Source organism: Diabrotica virgifera, chromosome 1 (genome assembly GCF_917563875.1).
Source record: "Diabrotica virgifera virgifera chromosome 1, PGI_DIABVI_V3a".
In the NCBI taxonomy this organism is placed as follows: Eukaryota; Metazoa; Arthropoda; class Insecta; order Coleoptera; family Chrysomelidae; genus Diabrotica; species Diabrotica virgifera.
Window position 1 is genome coordinate 318266494 of NC_065443.1, and position 22330 is coordinate 318288823.

The following is a 22330-nucleotide window of genomic DNA, read 5'->3' on the forward strand; positions in this document are numbered from 1 at the left end:
AAAACTCAGATGGAAGAATCGTGTGGATGAGGATGGGAGAAAAATAGGCGCAGCAAACTGGCAACGGTTGGCAATGGATAGGACTGACTGGCGTAATAGACTTGGGAAGGTCGAGGCTCTTTCATAGGGCTGTAGTACCATTGATAATGTCATCATCATCATGATGATGAATCTACGCGAGGCTTTTACAAACTGGCAGTGGATAGATTCCCGTAGAACAAGCTAAATCTATGCCAGGAAGGAACTGCAGTGATCAAGTTCTTTCTGTAACAACATTTTATTGAAAATGGCTTCCAAAAGAAAATCGAAACGGCAGTGGTTTTCATTGATCTGACTTGCGCTTACGACACTTACATAAAACTGCAGCTAAATTAAAAATTCACAACAACATCATTCACAAGCTTGCAAACACTTCTTGATGCAGACACAATCAGGACAAGAGTTCTTGCATTAGTCTCTTCAGCAGCCGAATATTGTGCTCCAGTTTGGCTACAGAGATACACAATTAAATCATAAAGAGTGAGATATATTAGAAACCATTAGATATATTACAGGGACCATACCAACTCAATGGATTCAGGTTTTAAGCAACATTGAACTACCCAGAACACGACGGTTAGCTGCCATTAAAGCTCAATTCCATAAATGTCAAAAGAATCCGTCATTGCCAATAAATATCAACGTCGATCAGCTAACTCAGGGCCGAATGCGGCCGAGATATCGAAAACCGCCAACAAGAATAGCTAACATAATATTTCAAACAATTTCACAATCGACAAACATTGGATATAGGTGAGTGGAACGAAGATGTGAACAACAGACAACAACAGAGAAACAAACTAATAAAAAAATCCCACAAGTAAAACCCAACGTTTTCTTTCTTCGGTGCCGAGAATGGTGTAATCTGAACCAAATCAGGGTAGGTCATGGAATATGCAATAAATCACTTAGCCAATGACACACTGGTTAAGTAAACTTAAATGTAAATTAGAGCATCGTACATTCTTCTAATGCCGACTCCACTGATGAAGGTTGGCTATAAGCTACTTATAACCATTGCAAATTCGTCTCAGGTTCTTCTGCTTTTCTTAAAAGAGTTTCTGGGTTTAACCCAGTCTAGTCGCGAATGTTTTTTAACCAGAAATTTTTTGTCAGGATCCCTTTTTCCTTCGATTTTGCTTCAGAATCAAATGTAACAAGTAGTACTTATCATGTGTCCCAAATTATGCTGTCTTTCTCCTTTTAATGGTGCAATGGTGGTCAAAATTGCTCTCTTCCCATTCTATAATTCTATGCTACAGGTTAGTAATTAAATATGATCGGTCCAGTGTATTTTCAAAATTCTGCTAAAATTCACACTCAAAAGCTTTTTTTTTAATTTTACGTTATAAAAATTAGAAGCACATATTATATAAATATATTATTTTAACACAAAAATCTATCAAATCTGTCCACATAGCAAGAGGAAAGACTGGAGGTCAATATCAAGGTCATCAACTGGTTTATTTTACATTTTCACGTGGTTCTGTATACATATTTCGATGCTACACCGTGTTTGGGATGAGTCAGTGGGCAGATTTAGGTGTAAACAAATCAACTTTTGCAATAATTACATCAAAAATTCTTGTAGTGAACGAAGAAATACTAATAAAAAACGGATGTTGTAAGGTCAGTAATTTTTAGACAGAGTCGTAACAATTTTTTTTTGTAATTTTGGTGAATAAAGGACTCAACTTTTATATCTACTGAAAAGATTTGAATTTGTTTATCTACATGCTAGATTATAAATTTTATAAACATCTATTTTATTTCATCAGATATTATATTAGTGAACCGGTATCTGAACAATATTTATTGTAGAGGATGTTTTGCAGGGTACCTGTACCGAAAACTAGGAGATAAGAAAAGTAGTTAAGATGTGATGACTAATTTTTGCGTTAAAGTAACGATTGTCCAATCAAATTATCTGTAGCTGCCCACATTAGCGAGATACAAGACGATTATGAAAGGGTTCAGTGACATACCAAAACATTTTTAGGGGGTATCACTAATGTAACAAGGTACATACGTTAACCCTGAGCATTGAACAGAACTTCTACGAAACAAAATATACTTAATATAGTTTACATTAGGGTATATATGATCGGCATGTACGCATAGTAACCATGCATGTTGTGATTTAGTATTGTATATGTTACAGTTCAAGTTGTTTATCCAGTTGGAGTTGACTCTAACGGCTGATTTCAGTAAAAGTTGATTATAAATATAAAATGAAGATTTATATTCAACATTTACTAGTAAAAGTAGACTCCAACTAGGAAAAGTATACTCTTCAAAATGCCATTTAGTAAAAGTTGATTCTGATTCACACAAACAGCCGATTCTAGAAATTAAATGTTACTGAATATGTTCAAATTAGTCTAGGCTGTATCGTCGCCCCCGTTAGGTAAATTACTCCGATTCAAATTTTTTGCACAAACTTACTTAAAAAGAGGTCCTTATAACAAATCCACAGGGTGAGAGGCGGTACCATAATCGAAAAATTGTTTAAACAATTTTTTTAGACAAATTCATAAAAATAATTTTTTCACTTCGAACAATTTTTTTTTAGATCATTTGGGTTATTCTGAGCAAAAAAAGGTATTTTGTGATTTTTCTCTAAAATTGATTGTTGTCGAGTTATACGCGATTTAAAATTTGAAAAATGCGAAAATAGCCATTTTCAAGGCTTAATAACTCGGTTGAAATCCATTATTATGAAAGTCAGAAAGTGACCAAATCAAAGTTTATAGCCCCCTCTACAAGATCCAGCAGAAATTTTTGTCACTATTTTATTACTAAGCTTTATCTTTAATTATTAACAATGAGCGCTAAGTGCGTATTAGGCGGCCGTCAATGGTGAGTGCTAAAGAGATGCACCATTCCAGCCGCCCAATGGCGAATCTCACTCGCACTCACATTGACGGCCGCCTCAATACACGGTTAGTGCTCATTGTTGATAATTAAAAATAATATCTTATTAATGAAATAATGACAAAAATTTCTTCAGGATCTTATAGAGGTAGTTTTAATCTTTGATTTTTTTTAGTTTCTGACTTTCATAATATATAGATAATATCGTATGGCATTTTTGCCTTTCGGACAGTTCCGGCGCCAATTACATCTTTAACCCTGTTTCAAGTAACTAGTGTCGATGTACACTAGCACTAGCCCAGGGGGACCGACGGCTTAACGTGCTCTCCGAGGCACGGTGAGACAGCTCGTGTCATTATTGGAAATGAAATTGGTTTGTCTTTGGTAGGGCTCGAACCCACGTGCACTGGCGTCTGAGGCCAGCGATTATGCCGTTACTCCACGGCCGCTCGCTCGACTTTCACAATAATTATCTTTAACCGAGTTATTAAACCTTGAAAATGGTTATTTTGGCGTTTTTCAAATTTTAAGTCCCTAATAACTCGACAACAGTCAATTTTAGAGAAAAAAAGGCCCAACGGATTTAAAAAAAAAATTTATACGAAGTGAAAAAATTATGTATTTTTGCGAATTTGTTTAAAATCATTGTTTATCGCCAAACTTCACTAAAATAATTCATTATTGTACTCATTTGCCCTCATTTTCGGCAGTAAAGTAACACTTTGTTGTATTGAAAGAAGAATGTTACTTTACCTGCCGCGATAATTAATCAAATTAACCGAGATTGAATGTAAGTGGTCAATGGCAGCAATCGATTATTTATTTGAGTGAAATTAAAATTTATTTACTTTAATTATTAAAAATATTGTACAAAATTTATCTTATTATTAATAAAATTTATGTCAAAAAGTAAAATTCTGTAGTGTTTCGCAATTATATTCATACAAAATAAATCAAAACTTTACAGATTTAGTAATTAGGTAGGTATACAATATTGATAAATATCGATTAAACATCAAAACTAGGGATGGCGGTTTTTTACAAAACACCGGTTTTCGGTTATACCGGTTTTTTTGCTTACGGTTTAACCTGACGGTTATAACCGGCCAAAAAAAAACGGTTTTTGGAAAAACCGGTTTTTGGTTTTTTTAATCCAATAGGTTACAAAGTTACATTTACAATGCACTTTAGTTTGCGATACTCCATTCGTCATGCTTGCGATACTCCATCATGTATTACTTTAAACACGTTTGTATATTTGTAGAATAGGTAAGTTTTAACTCATTTAATACTTCCTGTATGGGTGTATCGTTTTAAAAACTTAGGGAAATTCTTGGAGATTCGTACTCGTAATCAGTAATTCGATATTCATAGTCAGAGCATTATTTTTGGTAATCAGAAAAAGTCATTCACCCACTTTCAATGTCAAGAGTTTCAAGTGTGAAAAATAGATGATGTCTGCGTGTAATTAAACCACATCGCTTCTTATGTAAATATTATGATTACAAATACTTTTTCAAGGAAATATTATAATAAAACTTAATAATTGTTTCTGGCTGATGTGAGATTGCACTTTCAGTTTGCTTCTGTATTTATAAAATAAAATAAAATTTGAATTATGGTTTTGTTTGGATTAATTACTTGAGAATAATAATTATGATTGGGATCGAAAATAATACCTAGCCTAATCCTAATCACCGTAAAAACCTAATAACCGGTTTTTACTTTAAAAAGAAAAACCGGTTATAACCGGCACAAAAAACAACCGGTAAAACCGGTTATTGCGAAGTAAAAAAACCGGTTTTAGGTTTAAACCGGTAGGTTTTTCCCATCCCTAATCGAAACTGGCCCTCATGCAAAAGTCATCTGTCATTACTGTCATACGAATTTTTTATTTGGTCTAAATTTAAAAAAATTTCCTCAAAGTTGTAAGTAAGTGTTAATGTTTTTTATGATTGACGATACAATTTTGTACGCACCACCTCAATACTCTTTATCGAACGCGTCTGTTCCTCTGCTCGTAATATCAGACTCGTTCGATAAAGAGTCACTTTACTGACTGACTTTATTGAAATTGGTTAAACAATTTTTCGACCGCGGTACCGCGTGACACCCTGTGTATTTGTTATAAGGATTGTTATACGGATGTATTTCTTTGAGTAAGTTTGTGCAAAAAATCGAATCAGAATAATTTACCTAACGGGGGCAACGTTATAGACTATACTAATAAGTAGTTGAAACGGTCAAAACAAAGAAACGCACACTCATCGAGAAACTCTAACTGAGAATCAACTTGAACTGTAACATATATAAAAAGCGACGAGAAGATGGAACGATTCATTGATATCCATTGCTAGTCATTCGATGAAGCAATAATACATACACTAAACGTGACATTGTTATTATTTACATATAAACCGTTGTTATGGTTAAATGAACACTGTGAAGTTCAAATATAATTATAGTGAAAAATGAAGGTAGTTTATTATACATCCAATAAATCCCGGAATTAGGGCGTTATAGCTCTGCCACCAGATGTACTACTTACACACTAAGGAAATATACTAAGTTAGTTTTTTTATGTGGGCACCCTACATTTTTGACATTTTGAATTCTCTTTTAGATTGCTTTCATTATCAATGAAATGTTACATAGTACCTAGGTATCTTTACTTGTTTTAAAGCTTTTCAGTACACAATTCACAAATTACATTATTCAGCGAATTGACAAGATTTATGTTTTTAAATATTAATCAAATACAAATTGAAATATTTTATTATCAATTATAATTTTTTGTTCTCCTCTCAGTTAATCTAAAATTATTTATGACTGATAACTTGATTTTGTTTTTAGATTGTTTTTGGTAGATTTAAGGTATGCTTAGACATGCTTCCACTGCTTCTCTTGGTACTGGTTATATTTTTACTATATTGCCGAGCCATACAATGTTTAAGTTACTGGAAAAAGCGAGGAGTGCTACAAGAAAATCCGCATAAACTGCTTTGGAATATATTGAGATTTCGACGGAAATCTGAACCAAGTTCTTCTGAATTTTCGTCAATATATAATCTATCTAGAAATGTTAGGTAAGTCAAAAATTTTATAGACCTAGCGACACTGATAGCCAAGGAAAGCACACGGAAACGGGACATTCAGCAGAAAATATAAGAAAGCCGAAACGTGGTACAAATACTAAACTCATTACTTTGGTCTCCTAAAATTACTTTACGAAAAAAACATGATAATCTATAATTCGAATGTAGAACCAACTTTGACATAAGTCCTGATCTGCACCTACGTCGTAGTAGTAGAGATGTAGTATCTAAGAAAAGTGTCAGCTTTTTAGACTTGATCACATCCCAAATGATAAAATAAGAACAGGAAGGATTTACAATACCGTAGATGCAATAGAATCAATGCAACTTTTAAGGTACGGGCATGTAATACCAATAATAGACGAACGATGGACAAAACAGGACTTAAAATAATATATGTTCCATGAAACAGAAGAAGAGGAAAACAAGCATTAGAATGGCGAGATATGAGTGAGATATGGAGAAAATGGGAAGAATCATGAGAGATAGAGCAATAAATGAGGAGGAACGGACTGACCAAAAAACGTGGGATCTAAATGAGGGATACGGTAGAGACCATAGATAGGTATCTATATAAATGTAGATAACTTCTTCTTCTTCAGGTGCAATCTCCGCTACGAAGGTTGGCAATCATCATAGCTATTTTAATTTTTGAGGCAGTAGCTCTAAATAGTTGTTTTGAGCTGCATCCAAACCATTCTTTCAGGTTCTTCCGCCATGAAATTCGTCTTCTTCCTATGCTTCTTCTGTTATCTATTTTTCCTTGCATTATCAGTCGTAGGATGCCATACTTCTCGCCCCGCATTACATGTCCGAGATACTGTAGCTTTCTTTCGTTAATTGTAAGTTCAACTTCCTTCTCTTTACCTATTTTTCTTAGTACTTCATTGTTCGTAACTCTATCTACCCAGGAAACCCTCATAATTATTGGAATAATAAACCCTCTAACTATTGGAATATAATTAAAAACGACGAAATATCCCAAAGAACGCAAATATTAGACGAATATTATCGAATGAATTGCCAAACTAAAGCTGACTGAGTGGAAAGAACATCTAAAATATCACAGATATCTGAAAAGAGCGAGTATAAACTCAGAACACACGAAAGCTACTTTTTAATAGATGATGACAAAGCCCTATTATTTATATAAATATATAAATTGACCAGAAAGAGATTTTTGTTTGCTTAATTTTTTGTTTTTGATTATTCTAGATACGTAGGATATTATCACTTTACGACTCCAATTCTGATGATAAAAGATGAATGGCTCTTGAGAAACATCGCTGAAATGGACGCAGAATACTTTTATAGTCCTGACCAATATGTACTGAAACGTGATGATCCATTATGTAACATAAACTTAAGAGGTATGTAGAGATTTTAGTTACTATACTAACTTTTTGTCTTTTCCGTGATAAGAACTATATAGAAAGTGGAGATATTAAATAACACCTCCAATTAGAATTATACACGATGTCCAGAAACTCTCCTGGCAAACAAAGACCGGAGACCGGAGATATAATTTTAAGACAATTAATTTAAGCAATTCGCCAAGTCCGAAAATTCTAGTCCCTAAGGAAGCTAGAGCTCTTTGAAGATGGTGCCTTGTAGGGGAGACCGGGGCAAAACGGGATACTTAAGAAAGAAAAAAACATTGAAGGAAAACTAAACTGTATATTCAAAAATAACAAAGTCAGCCAGGATCATTTGCTGTTAATCTTCATATTACATACGTTATTTATAATTAAAATTGCTTAGTGATTTGGTTATAAAGAACTTAACTTATCAGTGCGAAATTCCCATTTTGCCCCGGTTATGGGGCAAAACGGGATATGCTACGGGGCAAGATGAGAATGTATTTTAGTCAGGCTGGTAAAGTCCATAAATATGAGCACCTTCGTCTTCATCCTCAAAACCTACGCAGGAATTATGAGCCCATCCATGGCAGACTCTACACACTACCCATCCTTCAGTTGACTGCAAATATAATTATCCATAATAGATGCAACCACAATCTTCATCATCTTCTGATAAGTCAGTGTCCATCTCGTTTTCTTCTTTAGTTTTCTTTGATTTTTTTTGTTAGTTTCAGTTTTAGTCAGATTCTACTTACAAAGTTTAAATGCTGTAAAGTAGTAGCAATTTAGGAGAGCGGGACAAGATGGGATAATATCCCGTCTTGTCCCGACTGCTTTGCCCCAACAGACATCATTTCAAATCAAATTGGTAATTTCTAACGTAAACGATGTAAAACGGTTCACAGCACGCAATATTCAAATTCAGTAACATATCTATCATATTTGAATAAAAAACGTGATAAAACTTGCTTACTCACCTTATAGTACTTCTATAAATATCACCAAAATTTTTAACAAAACAAAAGAAAACGGATTTTATGTCTGTAAATAAGCACACTACGTGACTAGAAGTTTCTTTCTAATGACTAAAGTGAGTCAACTCACGTTCGTTCGAATGGCGCTATTGCCGATATTATGACGGCTGTAAGTTATGCACACCGATGCATTTCCCGTTCTGCCCCGAGCCTCGTTTTGCCCCTAATTTTTTAATTAGTTTTTTGAAGTTATACTTCTTTACGGGCGTAATGACGGTGAAATTTTATATGGTAAAACCTAGCGACCGGGCGCATGCGCATTATAACTTTGTTCTGATTGGATGTTCAAATGACATGACAAAAATTATCCAATATGGCAGCTGTGGGACTATGGTTTGGTTATAATGTATGCTTGTTGCGTTTTAAAATTTGTAGGAAGAGAAACAACAAACAAAAAGTTAGTTAATGGTTATATTGCCTTTTTAAATAGTTTTCATATTATATTTTTGGACTTATTTACATAGAAGAGATGATTGTTGCATGCCAATGTGAAAGCTCATCAAACTGTGACTAGTATGCCTGCCGCAGATCTCGCTTATTCAAAGCTAAAGAATCTTTCACTGGTAAGTGTTTTATAAATAGTTGATCAAATTTTGTTATGATATTTGAACATAGGCACTTTGCACGACGCAAGTGATTGCGAAATTTATTAGTCGTTATACGGGCTCCGATACCTACCTTGAACCTACCAAAATACATAAGTAGTATGTAATACTTTTATTTACATAATTTGATTACCATCAAAATGTCTATCAATATTCACCTAATATATTGTTTTCTTACTCTATGTTTTGTTGTATTTTTTCAATTCTAAATCATTTCAATTCAAAATCAAAATAATTTGATTTACATAAGTTAAAAATGTCAAAAGGTTAATCTGTTTAGTTAGACGATCTTCGCACATAATGACAAGCTGTCTTTGTGGCTAAGTTTTAATGCGAGTGAATCCCAATACAACGCAAATACCAGCAGCGTGGTAAGTTGGTTCGAATCCCAATAGAAACTTTTATTTTTTTATTTTTTTTTATACATTTTATGATTGTAAGTATATTTATTATATAATTTTATTTTCAGAAAATACGTATTTAGTTAAAAAATTTTCCGACAATTAATGTTCAGAAATCATTTGTGGCATTTTTAATGTGTTTGTGTGTGTTTTATTTTTTTTTTAAATACCAAGTTTCTTGTAAAAGGTATATATTAAAATACCCTAAATAAGGGTCACAATACAAAACGTTTTCGGATTAAGGAATCCATCATCAGTGTTTAAAAGCCAAAATTTGCATGCCTGAGCCACCAAAATGTATAGGGTAAAAACCCTTTAAATGTAAATAATAAAGATATTTTACATATTTATATAAAATTCATCGGATGTTATAGATAAACCTGGATGTTACCCAGGGCAACACAGGACTCTCCCCACGTGGTTGGAACTTTTTTGGAGAAAACCTCACATATTGGATTTCAATGGCCAACTCTGTTGAAATCCAATATGTGAGGTTTTCTCCAAAAAAAGTTCCAACCACGTGGGGAGAGTCCTGTGTTGCCCTGGGTAACATCCAGGTTTATCTATAACATCCGATGAATTTTATATAAATATGTAAAATATCTTTATTATTTACATTTAAAGGGTTTTTACCCTATACATTTTGGTGGCTCAGGCATGCAAATTTTGGCTTTTAAACACTGATGATGGATTCCTTAATCCGAAAACGTTTTGTGTTGTGACCCTTATTTAGGGTATTTTAATATATACCTTTTACAAGAAACTTGGTATTTTTGTGATTTATGGTATACAGCCAGCTACAGGAAGTTTATTTTCCTCGTGGATTTTTATTTTTTTATTATTTTAATTTTTGGCACTGTTTTAATAAAAATGTTTGAGAAGTAGTAAGTATAAATTAATTTAATATTTAAATAAAATATAAATAAAAAGTATATTAATTTCGTTTATAATCATATAATCATATAATAGAAGTATAACTTCTTACGTGCGTACAAAGTACACACACATTCTTTTTAATACCTACAGAACTCTTCTATTTAGAAAAACAAAAACTGGTACCCTTTTATCTTCCAGAGATAAATCGATTCCATCAATTGTGAATTTCTAGTACCGGTCATAGTCATAGGCGTCCGTTTTAGGTAGGTCAACGGTTATTTTATCGCATAACTTTGTCTTTAACAAGCATGTTTGACACAAGATTATTAAATTGTGGATGATTCTAGTTCTAAAAAGTACTCACGGTTTAAGTAGGTAGAATACACCGTTTTCTAGAGAAATCGATTTGAAAATTTTCCATTTTTTTAATTGAAAATTTAAAAAAAAATCAGTGTATTTTTCCGACTTAAAGCAAGAATCGGTTCATCTCTAAAAGATAAATGAGCGTACCAGTTTTAGTTTTTCTAAATGGAAACGTTCGCTCTGGAGGTATTTAAAAAACTAATTACAAAGCATCATCTTCAAAGAGCTCTATCTCCTTTAGGAAGCATTTTCAGACTACCTACATGAATCGGATTAAATTGTCTTAAAATTGTATAAGGGATCTCCCGGTCTTCGTTTGTCAGTAGAATTTCTGGACACCCTGTATATGTTTTTCTGAAAATTACTAGGTATGATATTATTATGCGACTTTATGTTTTTTCTTTAGACCCAAACTGGAAAGTGTATCTGACAAATGGAGACCTGCGACGAATGTTTCCAATTTTAGAAGAATGCTGCCAAAATTTTAGTAAAAATTTCATGAAAAATTATGTAGATATCATTGATGTGCGGATAAAAGATACTGCTACTAGTTTCGTTAACGACATAATAGCATTCACTGTTTTTGATATTTCTCTGGATCCTAAGGACAAGGCAAATAAGAAATTTTGTCGTATGATTAGAAGTATAACGAATTCCACTATTTGCAAAAGCCAAAAGTTTTGGGGGCATTCCTTTGTATCAAAAATATTGCAAGTAAGTTCATTTAAATGTTAAAAAGTTTTTATTAAGTTTTTGATTTTTAAAAATTAAAACGGGATACTTCCCAAGAGTTGGTTGTATACCATCTAGCTAAGTAACTAAACGTGAAGTAAAAACTCCCTTGTGTAATAATTGGTATAACATTTAATTAAAAATTAAAAACTCTAAAAATTCCAAAAGAATTACATGAATGTTTTCGGACTTATCAGTCCATCTTCAGTGAACTCATTGTACTTGCTATATAGTCACAAAACCAAACACTGGTTGGATTAAAATGTTCAATCTACATTATAAATTTGTGAAAATAATGCGACTTAATGTCGATGAAATGAAAATGGATTGCTTCCAGAAACATGTGAGTACTCTACTTTAATATTATTATTCATTTGGTAGACTAACGTAGTCCAAAGTGGACGTTTGGACATTAAGAAAATCATAATTTTCCTTTGTAGTCCACCTTGTAGGTATACGAATATTCGTCAAGGGTTTAGTTCATATCGATTTCGAAATAAAAATGGTCATAACTCGTTAAATACCCTGTATCTGTATCTGTATATAGTAGCGTTAAACTTATATTAGGACTTGTATAAGTTATATATTGTAAGAACAGAGATTATGAGAGAAATCTTAATATGAAAAAATATACAGCGTGACCTGTTTTAAAAATTGTATATTTGCGTTACCACGTAATTATTAATCACCCTGTCTAGAATTCGGCATATTAGCCAAGCCTGGAGAATATCATTTTTTCTAAATAACTTTTTTAGAAGATATTCTGTACCATATAATATACTATAGTATAGTTGATCCAAAAGATGGTATAACCCTGAACTATGTACTAAAATGAACTACTTTTTCATTTCTATACAAAAATATTCTACAATTAATTTTACATAAAAAAGGTCCTATGCATAATCCTTCTAAAATGAACGGTTACAAAGTTAGTGAGGTAGTATAGTATAATTGCTCCAAAAAAAGGCCTAACCCAAACATCCAAAGTAAAAGTTTTCCTCCAACACAAAATTGTTCTATATGGTCCACATATTGTTCAGTAAAAAGTTACACCATTTTGAGCGTCCGGTTTGGGGGCAGATAGGGGAGAAGTCGGTAAATTAGTAGTTTTTTTACGTTTTTCGTCAATATTTCTAAAACTATGCTTTAGCGTAACCAATGTTATATACAAAAAGGTTTCTACATGAAATTTAAAACAAAAAATCTTGTATACATAATTGTTATAACATTAACGGTTCCAGAGTTACGGAGGGTGAAAAGTCGAGGTTTTCGATACTTTTTGTATTTTTTGGGCAATGTATGGTATAACTATACCAAAAACCCAGACATCAAAAGTGAAAGTTATCCTCCAACACCAAATTGCTCTATATGGTCCACATAATGTTCAGAAAAAAGTCACATCATTTTGAGCGTCGGGTTTGGGGGGAGGGGGGAGAAATCGGTAAATATAAAAAAATATCGAAAACCTCCACTTTTCACCCTCCGTAACTCTGGAACCGTTGATTTTATAACAATTATGTATAGCACCTTTTTTGTTTTAAATTTTATGTAGAACATTTTTCTATAGAACATTATTTACGCTAAAGCATAGTTTAAGAAATATTGACGAAAAACGTAAAAAAACTACTAATTTACCGACATTCTCCCCCATCTCCCCCCCCCCCCCCCCAAACGGGACGCTCAAAATGGTGTAACTTTTTATTAAACAATATGTGGACCATATAGAACAATTTGGTGTTGGAGGATCACTTTTGGATGTCTGGGTTTGGGTCTAACTATACCATACTACATAGTAGCATTATAGACCAATGCCGCATTAATAACTCTATAACTGACCCTCTATATTACTACATAACAGAACAGAAACAAAAACAAACCTTTTTTATCTACTGTTTGTATTTTTTTAGTTTCTAAATATATTATATTCTATTGACTCACAACCTAAACAATATTTTATGGATCTTCTTCATGACAAATTGAAATCAAGAGCAGCAAAAAATAGTACTCGTCCTGACATAATTCAATTAATCTTAGAAACAAAGTACGAGAAAATGCAGCCAACACAAAATTCCACAGATAGAGCTGATAATATAGGTAAATATTAAACAACTTTACTTTCATATTGTCCTGAAAGTAGGTACTTCTTGTAGCATCTAAATGAAATTTACTATTTTTTCTTGAGAATAAGCCACAATTTTACTTTAAAATAGTTTGTATTTAGTTTTCACACTAATAAGTTTCCACTTTAAAAATCGAAACATCAAAATTTATTTTAAAGTAAAATTTTTGTTCATTCCCAACGTTACCTCATTACAATTAGACGAAGCAACGAAGCACTAAAAAGCCCAAAACCTAGGAATTTTGTGCAGTAAGATGAATCGTCATGCAACTTTTTGCATTCGATTCAAGAGAATCTCAGGCGATTTTGTGAACTAAATTGATCTTTGGTAAAAAATTTCGTGCATAAGAAAATGCATTTTCAAAGTGCATCTCGAAGAGATGGATAATGGAAAATTTAGAACTCAAGAAATATTGATGGAAATGAGTTCAATTTTTATACTTGGGGGTTTTGGAGGTCACTGAACACGAATTTCGAATTTCATGACGGCGATGGTCTTCGAGGTTGGAACTCGTCGCCCGGGACGATCGAATAATTCGCTAAATGAAGATTGGATCGAAAAACTGAAAAATACGTGTTCAATATTTTTTAAAAATCTATCAAATGGCAATAACAGCGACCCCTTCCCCACCACTCCCTGGAGTGGGGTAGGGGTAAGTTTAAAATCTTAAATAGAAATCCCCATTTGTTATTGCAGATTTGGATTGCTTACGTAAAAATAAGCAACTTTTGTTCAAGATATTTTTTCTAATTGTGGATAGATGACGCTATAATCGGAAAAAACGATTTATCGTGATACCACAGGTAAATTATAGAAACGGTCTAATATCTCGAGAAATGCACTTCCAAATAAAAAACCAAACAAGCTGAAAATGCGAGCATTATCATAACGAAAACTTTGTTTATTTACGTATTTTAATTCATAATATGGAAAATTGCTCTCATGAAAAGTTGTTTAGAATTAAAAATTATGTTTTAATGTGTAATTATATCATTCTAATTTAATTGTTGTGAACTACAAAGGTACTTTACTCTTGATCGAAATTCATATTTTTTATATTCCTCGTATAAAATTAATAAAATTTGATATATGATAATTGCATCATAAAGAGTTATAAATGAAAATGTTGTTGGTATCCATAATTTGAGAAAAATCTTCAAATATTTTTTCCATTAGAAGTATGTAATTGCACATATCAGACCATAATTTTTTTATTCCAAACAACATTTCATATAGTTGGTTTGCTAAACTCAGACACAACTGGCTAGTGCTTTTATTAAGTAATTTTACCAATTTGGCCAAAGAAATAATTACTAGTTAATAATTACTAAATAATTAAAAAACAAAAAAATTACCTACTAAAATCACTGGCCAGTTGTGTCTGAGTTTAGCGAACCGACTATTAATAACAAGTTTCATTTCGTAACAAAAATGTAACAGTCCGTATAAACCTTTTTTAAATTGTTAATAAATGACTGCTTTCAAAATATACTCAAATTATATTTTTGAATATCGTATTTATTTTATATAATAATTAAATTCACTATCAATAAATTGATATTTATCAACGAAAACATTTCGTTTCTAAATTCGCAAAAGTGTATGTGTTATTGCGTTGCCGCTCCTGCAATACTCAGATCAGATTTATCGATGGATTCTTATGTAGTTTTTTCTTCTGAATCCAAATCTGAAAACGGCATTTCGATATTTCTAACCGTCTTCGAGTTAATCGACCTCAAAATCTAAAATGTGACGTCACAATCCTTTTATTTTCTGCCGACACACTACACGTCCAGCTGAAACCGTAGGCTAGTTTTTTTTTAATCTCGATTTGTTAAGCAAAGCCTAGGTTATTTACATTTGAGTTTGACACTTCGTGAATGTCAAACTAAATTTTAAATTAAGTATTAATAAAACATCAATGATATTTGATAGAGAATTTAATTATTATATAAAATAAATAAAATGTTCAAAAATACAATTTGAGTATATTTTAAAAGCAATAATTTATTAACAGCTTTAAAAAGGTTTATACGAGTATACGCCCTCCCCTTTATGATAAATGGACTGTTCCATTTGCTATAAAATTAAAATATAGTCGGTTCGCTAAACTCGACACAACTGGCTAGTGATTTTAGTAGGTAATTTTTTGTTTTTGCGAATTTTTGCCAAAATTGACAAAAATACTAATTATTTAGTAATTATTAACTAATTAGTAATTATTTTTTTTGCCAAATTGGCAAAATTATTGACTAAAATCACTAACCAGTTGTGTCTGAGTTTAGCGAACCGACAGTATACGAAATAATATTGTTTGGTATAAAAAATTATGGTCTGATATGTGAAATTACATCCTTCTAATGAAAAAAAAAATATTTGAAGATTTTTCTAAAATTATGGATACCAACAACATTTTCATTTATAACTCTTTTATTTTTAATTTGACGAAGAAAAGTTATTCTTCATAAAAAGCTCTTCATGTTCTAAGATTTATGATGCAACCATCATAATATGTAAAATTTTATTAATTTTATACGAGGTATATAAAAAATATTAATTTCGATCAAGAGTAAACTACCTTTATAGTTCATAACATTTAAATTAGAATGATATAATTGCACATTAAAACATAATTATTAATTCTAAACTACTTTTCATAATAGCAATTTTCCATATTATGAATTAAAATACGGAAATAAACAAAGTTTTCGTTATGATAATGCTCGCATTTTCAGCTTGTTAATACTTAATTTAAAATTTAGTTTGACATTCACGAAGTGTCGAACTCAAATGTAAATAACCTATGCTTTGCTTAACAAATTCAGATTAAAAAATTAGCCTACTTACTAGCAACGATTTCAGCTGACGTTTAGTGTATCGGCAGAAAATAAAAGGATTGTGACGTCACATTTTAGATTTTGAGGTCGATTATCTCGAAGGCGGTTAGAGATATCGAAATGCCGTTTCCAGATTTGGATTCAGAAGACAAAACTACATAAGAATGCATTGATAAATCTGCTCTAAATATTGCAGGAGCGGCAACGCAATATCACACAGACTTTGCGAATTTATAAACGAAAAGTTTTCGTTGAAAATACGTGTTTTAATATTTTTCAAGAACCTATCAAATAACACCAAACACGACTCTCCAATCCAGCCCCTGGAGGTGGGTGGGGGGTAACTTTAAAATATTAAATTGGACCCCATTTTAATTGCAGATTTGGATTCCATACGTAAAAACAAGTAACTTTTAATCGAAACATTTTTTCGAATTATGGATATATGGCGCTATAATCGGAAAAACACTATTTATTAGCGCCATCTATCCACAATTCTAAAAAATGTTTCGAATAAATGTTACTTAATTTTTTATGAGGAAGCCAAACCTGCAATAAAACATGAGGATTCCTATTTTATTTTAAAGTTAACCCCCACCTCATCTCCAGGAGTGGAGTTGAGGGTCGTGTTTGATGTTATTCGAAAGGTTCTTAAAAACTATTAAACATGTATTTTTTGGTTTTGTATTTGGAAGTGTACTTCTCGAGATATTATACCGTTTCTATAATTTACCTATGGTATTAATTATCATTGTATTACGATAAATCGTTTTTTCCGATTATAGCGTCATCTATTCACAATTCGAAAAAATGTTTCGAATAAAAGTAAAAATCTGCAATAACAAATGGGAGTTTCTATTTAAGATTTTAAAGTTGCTCCCACTCCACATCCAGGGGATGTAGTGGGGGGAGGGGGTCGTGTTTAGTCTCATTCGATAGATTTTTGAAAAATATTGAACACGTATTTTTTAGTTTTTCGATTCAATCTTTTCATTTAGCGAATTATTCGATCGTCCCAGGCGATGAGTTCCACCCTGGGCGCCAGGTACCTAGGAGACCATCGCCGTCATGAAATTCGTGTTCAGTGACCTCTAAAACCCCCAAGTATAAAAACTGAACTCATTTCCGTTAATATATTCTGAGTTCTAAATTTTTCACTTTCCATCTCTTCGAGATGCACTTTGAAAATGCATTTTCTCATGCACAAAAATTTTTGCCGGATATTAATTTAGTTCATAAAATTTCCTGACACTCTCTCGAATCGAATGCAAAAAGTTGCATGACGATTCATCTTACTGCACAAAATTCCTAGGTTTAATGCTTCGTTGCCTCGCCTAAATAGTAAATCTTTACTTCGATATGATGAACAGAATTAAATATTTTACAGAAAAATCACCCTTGGTACCATCATCGATTAAGAACTCAGATATTTTAGCACATTTTCTACTGTATTTGCTAGCTGGATTGGAACCCGTTTCCAATTTGATTTCCTTCGTAGCCATTGAGCTGGCCCTGGATAAAGACATTCAGTCAAAATTAATAAAAGAAGTTGACAACAGTTTTGAACGTTGCAATGGAAAGATGACCTACGATATCTTAACGAAAATGAAATACTTGGATATGGTTATTTCAGGTAATAAATTCAATGATATAACTGCACTGTAATTAATGTACTATTTTCCATTTTGTCGCTATCTAATTTTCTTCCGTTTTTGACATTTTCTCCCAGTTTTCTACTTTCAGAATTCTGATATCCTTCATGACCTGATACTCTAATCTATCTCCAGATCTTCCATCTGATGACCTTTAAGGATTCTTTGCGTCCACAGCCTTTCTTTGTTTTGCAACATTGCTCTGTTACTTTCTTTTTTTTTTGTACTTATCCATTACAATGGTGTTCTTCTTTAGTTGATATCCATTTATTTCTTGCTTGGTTTTTCTGTTCTATTTTGGCTTCGTACTCTGTATCAAACTATCTCCTTCTGTCCTAGCACCTCTTCAGCTGAACTTAAAATGGATTATTTTATACTTGTGCCTATTTCCTCTGTGATACTTGTTTCTGTTAGAATATACTATATTTGTATCTCTGTCTTCTTCACGTGCCATAACAGAATTATCAGACGTTGGTGATCACCACTGCGAAGGCTACTCGATCTTCTGCAATATGGAATCCTCAGTCCTGCATTTGATATCTGAGTCCATTCACGAATGTTTTTTAACCAAGAAACTTGTTTTTTTCCTACACCTCTACGATCCACTATTTTGCCTTTAAGGATCAGTTGTAATATTTTATATAGATTTTCCCTCACTATATGTCCCAGATAAGACATTTTCCGATTAACAGTCTTTAGCAATTCCCTTTTTTGTTGACTCTCCTTAGTATTTCCTTATCAATTTTTCTTGCCATCCAAGGTATCTTCAGCATCCGTCTATGAATCCACATCTCCAATGCTTCAATTCTTTTCACGATCGATACTTTTAATGTCCACACTTCTGCACCACACAAAAGTGCAGATAAAACATAGCAATTAATCATTACTTGTCGTCGTTATAAACTGAGATCAGTATCTACTCTACTTTAATTTTTTTTAGAAGCGCTTAGAAAATGGCCTTACTTTGACACCATCTACCGCATTTGTAACCAAACGTATGTCATAGAACCTAAAACCAGCAAGGAAAAAGAAGTGGTTTTGGAAAAAGGATCGGTTCTCTGCATACCCGTAACTCCAATGCATTACTCGCCCAGATACTATGGTTACTCTAGAAGATTTGATCCAGAAAGATTCAGTAGCCAACATCGATGTATCATCGAACCTTACACTTATTTACCATTTGGTCTGAGCGAAAAGGGCTGTATGGGTTCCAGATTCGCCGTTTTACAAACTAAGATATTTTGTGTACATTTGCTGCATCATTTTGAGATAAGTGTAAGCGAGGCAACTAAGCTGCCTCTAACGCTGACTAAGGAAAAGGCTCACCAGTATGTTCTTGATCGAATAAGACTGTCTTTTGAAAGACGTAAGAACTGATGTTTCCTATTATGTTATATAAGAGTATCTGGCATAGGAGCATGATTTTTCAGTCTCTGTATTTGAATTGGTAAACAACACAGCCTTATGTCGTCATTTTGGCTTCCCATGGCCTTATCAGACACTGAGGCTAAATACAAAATCAAACACAAAAGGGTACCCCGTCAAAATAGACCCGTCGAAAAAGCTCCGACAAAATAGCCCCGACATAATATCCCGCACACAAAATAGCTCCGACAAAATAGCCCCGACAAAAAAGCTCCCTTCAGAATTCATCATGAAATAATTCCTTAAAAATACATTTTTTCGGAAATGGTAATTATCCTCTATTCAGATGTTTATCTTAACCACATTAAATAAAAATGGTCTTTTCAGAGAACTCGAGTCCTGTCTTCTCTGCCTCTTGGAAGTTTGAACATTTACTTTAAGCGAAAGTAAATGTTTATTTATATAAACATTTTTTCTGTTTTCGGGCAACAGTAAAATGCATTTTAAATTAAATCAATTAAATACATTCTTCCTTTTTGTCAAATAATTTAAATTAAAAAAAAGTTTTTGGACACCTTGTATAAATAATTATGTAATTGTTTATATTAATAAATAGAGAATTAATGTCCGGTTGCACCAACAGATCTTAAGCTTAAGTCGAGAATATCATAAGAATTAATGTAATATAATTATAATATATTACAATAAGAATACCATAATATAATAATAGATATAATTGATAATAAGGGAAGAATCTAAAATTATGGTGCAACGTAAGTGATACTCAAGGAGACCCTATCTATAAGTAGAGCTTAGCTGAGCTGGAGCTTAAGATCTGTTGGTGCAACCAGGTATAAATAACCTTTCAAATGAGCTTAAAAATAAAGATCGTCGCCGCGTCGCAGGTTTACGAAATAACTAATTTATTCCTTCCATTTGCACCATACTGTACGACTGAATTGCTGATATGAATTAGTCAGATTAAATTAAATTATTAGAAGAATTTTTTTACTGAGCAACATCATTTTTGTTTAATTTATTAATATTTTGTATTTTGACAACGACGTCCGAAGTGGAAGTCGAAACGTTAATAAAATAATTTTTTTAAGTAAATTGTGGCTTATTTCCCAATTAGAATAGTAATTTAAAATAAATAGTACTCCGTTAAAAGGTAAAACTTTTTATTGGAGGTGTTTTCTAAGAGACTGTTTTAGCCGGGGCTGTTTTGACCAGGGCTATTTTGTGTGCGATATATTTTGTCGGGGCTATTTTGTTTGCGGGCTATTTTGTTGAGGCTATTTTGTGTCCGGGCTATTTTGACGTGGCTTTTTTGACGGGGCTGTTTTGACCGGGCTATTTTGACGGGTCACGCACAAAAGACCAACAAATTTCTCCTAACTGCGTGGCCTGGATATATAAACAGGGAAGGGTAAAATCATGTCAGGTCCACAGCTGTACTGTCAAAGGTGGAAAATACTGCGTACAGGTATCGGAAGATCTAACCAAAATATGGTATCCTGGGGATACCTCAAGGTAGATGATAGATGATGTGCATGTGGTGTGATCCAATCAATGAGACACCCATTGTAATGTCATCTTGTAAACTGTGAGTAAGAGTGCTGTGATGCATAATTAATGGAATACAACGATCTAGCATTAGCTGATGTCAACCACTGGTTAAACGAAATATGAAAGCCTTATTGTTTTAATTCATTTTTACATGGACTTACATCTCTTTGAATGTATTTTATTTATAAAATTTCACTGTGCTGTATTTTATTTTATTTATTTACCTCCATTGTCAATACCAAATGCCTCTATCCGATCTCAGTTTGTTCGCATCAGTGCCTTGGATTAAACCATCCCAAAGTAGCGATGGTTCATGATGAATTGAAATGAAGTACTTGCTGGAAGAATTAATGCAACGCAGACATTGTTAGATTGGTAGAGTAACAAGTATTAAACTGGTTTGGTTATTTATAAAGAATGCCGCACACTCAAGCGGTAAAAGTAATCCAGAAATGGGGCAACAAGATAGAACAATAGGAAAACTCCATAAAAGATGAATGGACGATGTAGAAAATGACCTTAAAACCATGAAAATTAGGCAGTAGAGAAGGAGAGTAACCGACAGGGCAGTATGCAAGAACATTGATAAGTAGACCAAAACTAAACAAGAGTTGAAGCGCCAGGAAAAGAAGAAGAAGTGTCTCTGTCCTGCAAATAACTAGTTGATGTTGTTATATTCTTAATTTTTATTCCTTTTTTAGTATTTGTAATCAGATCTGGTTGCATTCTGCTGTATTTTTAACATATTTTTCTTCATTTAATAGGATGAGGATAGATTCCTTGATTTTCCTCTTTTTTCTATCTAATTCTTCCATCTATAATTGCACCTTTCCATTAGACTCTGTGTTTATTATCCCAAGAATGTCTGGATATCTGTGATGTTTCAATATCTTTGTTAATGTAGGATGCATGCCACACTAAAAACAGTTCCAGGACCTTGATTACTGGTAAATGAAGATGAAGGATGTAAAATATAACCAATAAAAGCAAAACTACTAAACTGTTCAAAGTTTAAGTTTGGTAAAGTGTTTCGAAACATGATCTGCAAATCCGATATCGGATGGTAGATTGTTATTTCCACTCTATTCTTCTTTATGGTGTTGAAACCTGGACTGTATATGTTGAATTGGTGAGAAAGCTGGAAGCTTTTGCGATGTGGCTTTTTAGAAGAATTTTGAAAATATCATGGACCGATCATATTACGAACGAGATAGTGTTGCACAGAATGGGAAGAGACAGAGAACATTTGGCCACTATCAAAAGGCGAAAGACAGCATATTTTGGGGCACACACTTGATATGTGAAATATGTTGATTGAGAAATGATAAGAAATAAGAACGAGTTGTTGCAACTGATTATAAAGGATAAAATTGAAGCAAAAAGGAGTCCTGGTAAACGACAAATATC

The 22330-nt window shown here is 32.8% G+C and overlaps 2 protein-coding genes across 2 annotated transcripts in view; both read left to right on the forward strand.

The window, feature by feature from the left end:
• Positions 1-22330, forward strand: part of LOC126878668 (uncharacterized) — a 63118-nt gene that overhangs the window by 16297 nt on the left and 24491 nt on the right. The window contains exons 8-13 of the mRNA XM_050641522.1: positions 5868-5999; positions 7224-7378; positions 11055-11362; positions 13288-13474; positions 17725-17970; positions 18930-19355. Coding sequence (XP_050497479.1) covers positions 5868-5999; positions 7224-7378; positions 11055-11362; positions 13288-13474; positions 17725-17970; positions 18930-19355 — 1454 coding nt within the window. The remainder of the gene's footprint in view (positions 1-5867; positions 6000-7223; positions 7379-11054; positions 11363-13287; positions 13475-17724; positions 17971-18929; positions 19356-22330) is intronic.
• LOC126886477 (cytochrome P450 9e2-like) lies at positions 1520-21128 on the forward strand. Its single transcript, XM_050653437.1, has 7 exons — positions 1520-1668; positions 5767-5999; positions 7224-7378; positions 11055-11362; positions 13288-13474; positions 17725-17970; positions 18930-21128. The coding sequence occupies exons 1-7, from the start codon at positions 1561-1563 to the stop codon at positions 19364-19366; spliced, it is 1674 nt and encodes a 557-aa protein (XP_050509394.1). The 5' UTR covers positions 1520-1560; the 3' UTR covers positions 19367-21128.